Source organism: Heterodontus francisci, chromosome 31 (assembly GCF_036365525.1).
Source record: "Heterodontus francisci isolate sHetFra1 chromosome 31, sHetFra1.hap1, whole genome shotgun sequence".
Taxonomy (NCBI): domain Eukaryota; kingdom Metazoa; phylum Chordata; class Chondrichthyes; order Heterodontiformes; family Heterodontidae; genus Heterodontus; species Heterodontus francisci.
In genome coordinates this window covers 37,240,578-37,250,165 of record NC_090401.1, presented here as the reverse complement: position 1 = coordinate 37,250,165, position 9,588 = coordinate 37,240,578, and the positions used below count along the sequence as shown (strand labels likewise).

At 43.5% G+C, this 9,588-nt stretch overlaps 1 protein-coding gene across 3 annotated transcripts in view; it reads right to left on the bottom strand.

Annotated features, from left to right (window-relative positions):
• Positions 1–9,588, bottom strand: part of LOC137347154 (dyslexia-associated protein KIAA0319-like protein) — a 117,666-nt gene that overhangs the window by 31,374 nt on the left and 76,704 nt on the right. For all 3 annotated transcript variants that reach the window (XM_068011311.1, XM_068011309.1, XM_068011310.1), the window contains exons 11-14: positions 9,268–9,391; positions 8,523–8,655; positions 6,534–6,682; positions 4,921–5,072 (exon numbers count right to left, since the gene is read on the bottom strand). In XM_068011311.1, the coding sequence (XP_067867412.1) occupies positions 4,921–5,072; positions 6,534–6,682; positions 8,523–8,655; positions 9,268–9,391 (558 nt within the window). The remainder of the gene's footprint in view (positions 1–4,920; positions 5,073–6,533; positions 6,683–8,522; positions 8,656–9,267; positions 9,392–9,588) is intronic.

The following is a 9,588-nucleotide window of genomic DNA, read 5'->3' as shown; positions in this document are numbered from 1 at the left end:
TCAGCTAATGTTGGATGTGATTTCATGATTGAACAGCACTTACTGAAAATTCTCAAGTGTGTGCGAAGAATTACACTACCAACCAATTTATCATCAGTCGAGCTCACCATGTGGCTCACGCTTGCTAGAAGCTATATAAATTCATACACAGGGACCTGTCCTCTGTAGGCAAAAGGAACATGTCCAGGCGTTGCGTCTTTTTTGAATTAAACAAAAGGATGTGGGATAACAGTACCCTGGTGCATTCTCTATGGCAACACCTCGACCAGTCAACTTGCCAACCAATCAGCACCCTTTTCGCATGCAGTATAAATTGCTGCTCCCTTTGAAATTTGACATTCTTGCATCTGTCCTGATGAGTGCAAGATGAAAAGCTTTGACAGCATGTCTTGTTTCAGCAATATGGAGAAGACCTTTAGTAAGGGAGGCAGTGGCGTAGCGGTATTGTCACTGGACTAGTAACCCAGAGACCTAGGGTATTGCTCTGGGGACATGGATTCAAAACCCACCACAGCAGAAAGTGGAATTTGAATTCAATTAATAAATCTGGAATTAAAAGCTGGTCTAATGATGGCCAGGAAACCATTGTCGATTGTTGTAAAAACCCATCTGGTTCACTAATGTCCTTTAGGGAAGGAAATCTGCTGTCCTTACCTGGCCTACATGTGACTCCAGACCCACAGCAATGTGGTTGACTCTTAAATGCCCACTGAAATGGCCTAGCAAGCCACTCAGTTGCATCTAACCGCTACAAAGTCAATAAAAAGCAATGAAACCGGACCGACCACCTGGCATTGACCTATGCACCGGAAATGCCAATGGCAAACCCAGCCCTGTTGACGCGACAAAGTCCTCCTTACTAACATCTGGGGACTTCTGCTAAAGTTGGGAGAGCTGTCCCACAGACTAGTCAAGCAACAGCCTGACATAGTCATACTCACGGAATCATACCTTACAGACAGTGTTCCAGACACTGCCCTCACCATCCCTGGGTATGTCCTGTCCCACCGGCAGGACAGACCCACCAGAGGTGGTGGCACAGTGGTATACAGTAGGGAGGGAGTTTCCCTGGGAGTCCTCAACATCGACTCCGGACCCCATGAAGTCTCATGTCATCAGATCAAACATGGACAAGGAAACCTCCTGCTGATTACCACCTACCGCCCTCCCTCAGCTGATGAGTCAGTACTCCTCCATGTTGAACACCACTTGGAGGAAGCAGAGGGTGGCGAGGGCACAAAATGTACTCTGGGTGGGGGACTTCAATGTCCATCACCAACAGTGGCTCGGTAGCACCACTACTGACCGAGCTGGCTGAGTCCTAAAGGACATATCTGCTAGACTGGATATGTGGCAGGTGGTGAGGGAACCAACAATACTTGACCTCGCCCTCACCAATCTGCCTGCTGCAGATGCATCTGTTCATGATAGTATTGGTAGGAGTGACCACCGCACAGTCCTTGTGCAGACGAAGTCCCGCCTTCACATTGAGGATACCCTCCATTGTGTTGTGTGGCATTACCACCGTGCTAAATGGGATAAATTTCGAACAGATCTAGCAATGCAAAACTGGGCATCCATGAGGCGCTGTGGGCCATCAGCAGCAGCAGAATTGTACTCAACCACAATCTGTAACCTCATGGCCCGGCATATCCCCCACTCTACCATTAAGTCAGGAGACCAACTCTGGTTCAATGAAGAGTGCAGGAGGGCATGCCAAGAGCAGCACCAGGCATACCTCAAAATGAGGTGTCAACCTGGTGAAGCTACAACACAGGACTATCTGCGTGCCAAACTGCGTAAGCAGCATGCGATAGACAGAGCTAAGCGATCCCATAACCGACAGATCAGATCTAAGCTCTGCAGCCCTGCCATATCCAGCCGTGAATGGTGGCGGACAATTGAACAACTAAATGGAAGAGGTGGCTCCACAAATATCCCCATCCTCAATGATGGGGGAGCCCAGCACATCACTGCGAAAGATAAGGCTGAAGCATTTGCAACAATCTTCAGCCAGAAGTGCCGAGTTGATGATCCATCTCGGCCTCCTCCTGAAGTCCCCAGCATCACAGATGCCAGACTTCAGCCAATTCGATTCACTCCGCATGACAACAAGAAACGACTGAAGGCACTGGATACTGCAAAGGCTATGGGCCCTGACAATAGTCCAGCAATAGTACTGAAGACCTGTGCTTCAGAACTTGCTGCACCCCTAGCCAAGCTGTTCCAATACAGCTACAACACTGGCATCTACCCAGCAATGTGGAATATTGCCCAGGTGTGTCCTGTACACAAAAAGCAGGACAAATCCAACCTGGCCAATTACACCCCATCAGCCTACTCTCAATCATCAGTAAAGTGATGGAAGGTGTCATCAACAGTGCCATCAAGCGCCACTTGCTTAGCAATAACCTGCTCAGTGATGCTCAGTTTGGGTTCCGCCAGGGCCACTCAGCTCCTGACCTCATTACAGCCTTGGTTCAAACATGGACAAAAGAGCTGAACTCCAGAAGTGAGGTGGGAGTGACTGCCCTTGACATCAAGGCAGCATTTGACCGAGTACGGCATCAAGGAGCCCTAGCAAAACCGAGGTCAACGGGAATCGGGGGAAATCCCTCCGCTGTCTGGAGTCATACCTCGCGCAAAGGAAGATGGTTGTGGTTGTTAGAGGTCAATCATCTCAGCTCCAGGACATCACTACAGGAGTTCCTCAGGGTAGTGTCCTAGGCCCAACCATCTTCAGCTGCTTCAATGACCTTCCTTCAACCATAAGGTCAGAAGTGGGGATGTTCGCTGATGATTGCACAATGTTCAGCACCATTCGTGATTCCTCAGATACTGAAGCAGTCCGTGTAGAAATGCAGCAAGACCTGGACAATATCCAGGCTTGGGCTGATAAATGGCAAGTAACATTCACACCACACAAGTGCCAGGCAGTGACCATCTCCAACAAGAGAGAATCAAACCATCTCCCCTTAACATTCAATGGCATTACCATCGCTGAATCCCCCAATATCAACATCCTAGGGGCTACCATTGACCAGAAACTGAACTGGAGTAGCCATATAAATACTGTGGCTACAAGAACAGGTCAGAGGCCAGGAATCCTGAGGCGAGTAACTCACCTCCTGACTCCCCAAAGCCTGTCCACCATCTACAAGGCACAAGTCAGGAGTGTGATGGAATACTCTCCAATTGCCTGGATGGGTGCAGCTCCAATAACACTCAAGAAGCTCGACACCATCCAGGACAAAGCAGCCCACTTGATAGGCACCCCATCTGCAAACATTCACTCCCTCCACCACCGACGCACAGTGGCAGTAGTGTGTACCATCTACAAGATGCACTGCAGCAATGCACCAAGGCTCCTTAGACAGCACCTTCCAAACCCACGACCTCTACCAACTAGAAGGACAAGGGCAGCAAATGCATGGGGATACCACCTGCCAGTTCCCCTCCAAATCACACACCATCCTGACTTGATACTATAATCACCATTCCTTCACTGTCGCTGGGTCAAAATCCTGGAACTCCCTTCCTAACAGCATTGTGGGTGTACCTACCCCACATGGACTGCAGCGGTTCAAGGCAGCAGCTCACCACCACCTTCTCAAGGGCAATTAGGGATGGGCAATAAATGCTGGCCTGGCCAGCGATGCCCACATCCCATTAATGAATAAAAACAAAAGTATCCTAAGATAAGGAAAAATAAAATAGAACATTTTATGGGATTTTTCTGGATGTGGTACAGAAACCTTGCCATTATTAGGAGGAAGTAAAAAAAAAAAAGAGAAACTGCTTGAACATTTTCTTGCTTTGCAATATTGGGTCTCGGAACAATTATCACAACATGACGCTCCTGCATCGTCTCAGACTTGTTGGATTGACTCAATACTGTTTGATAATTCTTTTTATTGCTGAGAGGATATTTGCAAATGGCAATTATCGTAATTGTTTGTGTTTGGTCAAAGTCATGGTGAAGAGAACATTCTTTAAATCAGTAGAATATCACATGATGACATTACAAAACGAGAATTAAGAAAAAGATAAGCGTGATTCCATAAATAAATACAATGCTCTAATGGAGAACTTTGCATTATAGTTGTATTTCTACAAGAATCTTCAAAATCTACCTATTCCCATGATACCTTTTCCTCAATATAAACCCTATCCTCCCACGACAGCCCATTGAGGTAGGACACTTCATTATCATATCTAAGTCAGGTTCCCACTGTGCAGTTGGAAGCCCAATTTAAATTTAGCAGCTGCTGGCCAGCCAGGTTTCCCAAAGCTCAGGAAACATGACAGTGAAACAGAGACGAGAACAGCAAGTTTGTGCATTTTAGAGAACTCCTTGTGGGTCAGGAGGAGGAGGGGTGCCCCTTCCCCACCCAACTGTCTCTTAAAGAAATCTGGTGCCTGCTTTTTCTAATGGTTGCCACGATCACTGTCCACCACAACCCCACCCCCATCACAATGCCTGATCGAGCCCCCTGCCAGGCTTTGACTGACCTTCCTCCACTGAGCTCTGGTCCTGAACTCTTCCTCCCAGGCTCTTAGCCCTCCCCTCCAGAGTCCAATTGCCCCCAACTGCCAGGGACTGTTCCCAGCTGGAGCCTCCTGCTGCTGGTTTTCCTGCCCAGCAGCCAGCCAGCCCGTCAACTTGGCTGATTGTGAAATAGGAAGAAGAAAACGATAAGAGGTCCTGTCATTAACATTGGCAGGACTACCACACCTCTGGGCTTGCCAGCACCACACCCTTCCCCCGCTTCACCCCACCCAAGCTGATGGTGTGCATTCCATGCACCTCCCTGTAAATATTGAGCACTTGTGTATCTTTGTAACTCATTAAACAATGACTACAATAGAAATGGTGCAATATTTTTACAGCTCATTTAATATGTGAACTAAGCTACTTACTCCAGCAGCTGGACTGCTCTCGTCTCTCATCCACAGGTAGCTGACAATCCCCTTATCGTCTGATGATTTTGATCCATCAAGCATAGCTGTGTTACTGGGTAGGGTGATCACTACATTCCTTGCTATCTTAGCAACTGGAGCCTTGTTGATTTCTGCAAAACAGAAATACATTTGTCATCCATACCGCTGATCTTAGAAAATATTAAAATAAAAAAGTAATTCATACATCAGGTAGGATGCAATGCTATAATTAAAAGCCCAGTCAGAAAACTATTCATACTTGCAACCTAATAAGTAAAATTATTAGTTTCTTCAATGTTCTGGCTTTAGTTATAATTTCAAAGGCTGAACTGTTGACACAAACTGTTTCTAAATAATAACTTTCATTTATCAGGGTTATGCAAGGTAAGCCCCTGTGCTTATTCAATATCAATAAACTGTAGCAAGGAGTTTTACTCAAAGTGCAGTGGCCCATTTAGCGTTTAAGACTGTTATTACAGCTGTACTACATTTCAGTAAGAATTAGTAAAACACTCTTTAAAGTCTTTGAATACATTTTAATTTCTTTTGAAATTAACATCCAGTGAGAGAGTAAGTTGCTATCAGTTGTGAATCTTAAGAATTGTGGACTACGGTGGGCTCCTGGAGCTTGCTTGATTGCTAGAGTTTTTCCCGAATTGATTACTTTTTTTCCTTGCCTTTTTTTGGACATTTAAGGGAGTGGGTGAACCGTGTATAATTTGTCGAGTTATCTGGATGGACTACATTTTAATGGCGCAATTATCATTTCCCACATTTCTTTTCATATGTTTGTACAATGATTTTTTAAAAATTGTACCCATTACAGTACCCTATAGTACTATGAATATTTGCTGGAACTCAACATTCCTTGTTGGTATTGAATCTAAATTTTTATTTGAAACTCTGAAAGTAGCATGCAGTACCAGGAAGGATGTCAGCCCACGCACTGCCAATGAGAACCATTCTCTGGCAGACGTGCAACATAGATCAGCTGAGCAGCTCTCTTCTGGCTGTGAAACTTGATAATTGCAGCAGCCTGCTTGAAACCCGATACAATGTTTGACTTTTACAACAGGCAGAATAGCGAGCTTAAAAAAAGCAAGGGGATAAAACTTCACACTGACTTTCATTTCTTGCACAATAACCAAAATAACATTGAGAGATCCTTTCCTTGATGTTACTTTCAACATTTTCTATTTGGTAGACCAGACGTTCTATAAAATGGCATGTACTAGAACCAATGAATCCAACGGGTTTCAAGTCTGCATCCCTAGAATGAGTTTAAACACAGGCCCAAATTTGACTTGGAACTATGCTCTCCCATAACTTCCTAAAATTTTGCCATTGTTCTCCTCAATCGAAGACATTAACTGAAGTGTCAAGCCCTGCACCACTTTAAAATGCAACCATTTATGACTTTTATTTACTTTGCTAAAAACTACAGCAAAAAGTCCTTAACAAGATAGAGAAAACATGGAGAAAAGCATTAGCAAGAGTATACTTTTGAAGTTACAATTACTTTGAACTGTTACCTTTTTCCCCCCTTTATTTGAAACTTTTGCCATCCTTCTCAATTCTGAAAACATACATACCCTCTCTGACAATGATTCTAACTGAATCATGACTTTCCAGGTTTCTTTCATCCTTCACTGTCAGTGTAATCTCATATGACCCAACCTGAAGACCTGTTACTGTGGCGATGGCACTGTCTGCATTCTCAATTTTCACACCATTAGGGCCACTGAAATACAAAACCATTAAATTTCACCTTAGGTTTGCGTTAACAGAAGGCAGCGACAGTTACACTATTAAATCAGAATAAGCGGTTTGCTTTCTGAACGCACAGGTCTCTATGATCACTTCATAATCCTAGGTTTTTTATGTTTATGTCCGAAGGCTGCTAGATATTCAAATACATTGGATATACTTCAGATAAGTTCTCATCAATTCTAGGGTAGGGATTCCCTACAGGAATAGTGTTTAACCTCAGGGATAACGGGGGGCGGGAGAGAAAATAAATAAGCACATTTTCTCATTTTAGTTGGATTACCTGTAGTCAGGATTTTAACTGACTTTTTCACCTGCTGACAGGTTAATTGTCTACTTTTCCAGATGGACTTGAGGTTAAAAAAATTAAAAATCCTCTGAAAGTAGATTGTTCAGAAAAAGTATTACAATCTGGGTCATAGCTAAACTAAAAGTCTTAATTTTTTGATATTGTTTCTCACTTTAATCAATACATTAGACTGTCGCTTTCAATAATCAACAAAAAAACACTGACTATTACAAAGCTCAACAGAGCAATTTATAAGTTTACTCTATAATGTTTTAACCATCAATGACAGTATAATTGCTCAATTACTTTAACATTTTGCACAAGATTGTTTACCACCGTCTCTTAAAAAAAATGAAATATACCCATAAACACTTTGGGCTAGAAATTGCACCCTGGTCTTGGATACACTACCAGTGTCACACTCTGTGTGCGTGGGGCAGGTGAGCTGAGAGAAAATGGGGTGCAACTTGGTTCCACTGGGATTCGGCACTGTAAAGAGGAGGAGGTCAGATATTCCACCCATTGCCCACCTCACCCAGCTTATATCAAGGGGATACATCAGGAAGTGCTCCTTTGCTTCCGCAGGAAGTCCTACCCAGTATGCCACCTGCTAGGTACAAGAGAATCCATGCCCACTGACCGCAAGCACATATTCGGTTATGGGCAAACCAAAGGCCCCAAAATGCATCTGGGACGGGCACTGCTGATGTGCCCTTACAGGCACAGTCTGCCTGCCCCATGTAAGTGGATCATCCTATTGCTGGTAGATGAGCTAGGGAACGTAGTTTGGAGCAGGGACCGAAAATGATGGCTTCAAGTCTTGCCAATATTTAACTGGAGGAAATTTCTGCTTATTCAGTACTGGATATCAGATAAGCAGTCTGATAGTTTAGCAACAGTGGAGGAGTTGAGAGAGGTGGCGGTATGGTAGCGCAGGGTGTCATCAGCATACATGTGTAAACTAATGCTGTGCTTTCGGATGATGTGGCCAAGGGGCAACATGTAGATGAGAAATAGAAAGTGGCCAAGGATTGATCCTTGGAGGACCCCAGACGTGACAGTGCAGGAGCAGGAAGAAGGTGCATTGCAAACAGAGTTTTTAATCAAATCAGCGATTTTGTTCATAGTTGATGTTTTGAAAACATCAGGATAATTACGCCTTGCAGTAGCTATCCTATCAGAAAGGGGCAACAAATGGTGGCCAAACACTTCCTGAGAGAAAAATTCGGTAATAATTGGCAGAGTGTAATCCCAGTTCTGTGCAGCAACACACTAAAGCAAATCATTCTGGATGACAACATTACAGCACATCTATTAGACAGCAGATACTTAAAAATCGTTACTTCGAAGATGAAAATGCCAAAGAGTTATTGGAGCAGAGTGAACAACAGTTAGTGACAATACATACTCAGAGTAAGGTCCGTAATGATGGTCATGATTTTTATACAATAGGAGTGATTAGAATTATGCCTGTTTTAATGTACCCACCTGTAAGAATCATTAAATTTAATATCTTGTGTTTTACCTTGTTTTTTCCCACAGGTAGGAAGCAATCTTCTGGTCATCTGTACTTTTGCTGCCATCCAATATTGTGCTATCCACAGGAAGGGTCAGTTCTTTATCAGGTCCTGAATCAGCCACTGGGGCTTTATTATTTTCTGGAAAAGTAAAATCAGCAAAACAAGGGAAAATAATCTTCACTGCATTACTTAGGGAGTATTGCATTATTGAAAATGCTGTCTTTCTTAAGATGTTAAGCCAAGGGAAAGATCCCTTGGCACCTTCTTTTTTTAAAAAAAAGAGCAGGGAGTTCTCCTCGTGTTCTGGCCAGTATTCATCTGTCAGCCAAGATCAGCATTACATATTATCCAGTCACTTGACTCATTGCTGTTTGTAGAATCTTGCTTAGCACTAACTGCCTGCTGCACTTCAATACACTTCAGAAGTAATTAATTGGTCCTGAAGAGCTTTGGGACATCCCAAGGATGTGAAAGGCACTGTACAAATTTGTTTGTTCTTCTGTAACTTACTGCTGAGTACAAATGTCCTTCATCTATCTGCTAATGAGAACGAGTGACGGTTCTCTGACTTCTTTCAAATAGACTGCTTAGCACCAGTTTATTTTTGTGGTAGTTATATCGCAAATTGATTGCATTGTTAAAGCATGATAAATGGAAATTGGCTTGGAGGAATAAAAGGGGGAAAGAATGCACATATTTTGTCATCTTTATTGTACTTGTTGCGCAAATTACCTCTTTATAAACACATACCTGGTTGTACTATAACCATCACCTCAGCAGTAGCCTGGTGGCCTGCTGAGTCCGTGACCATTAATTGAAAGATGTAGTCCCCTTCCTGCATCGCTGATAGTTGGAGAGATGTTGTTCGCACACCCTAAACAAGTGGAAAATACATAAAATGCACTATGTATTAAATAGCGCCTCTTACCTAGACTTGTAGCTTGGTATATAATGAACTGTCACATCATGTTAGCAACAATGCAAGTTTAGATTTCTTTCCCATTAATAGTAGGCGAGAGCAGGGCAATTAGATTTTACCATTCCCCATTTCAGTGGAAGGAAACCAAATGA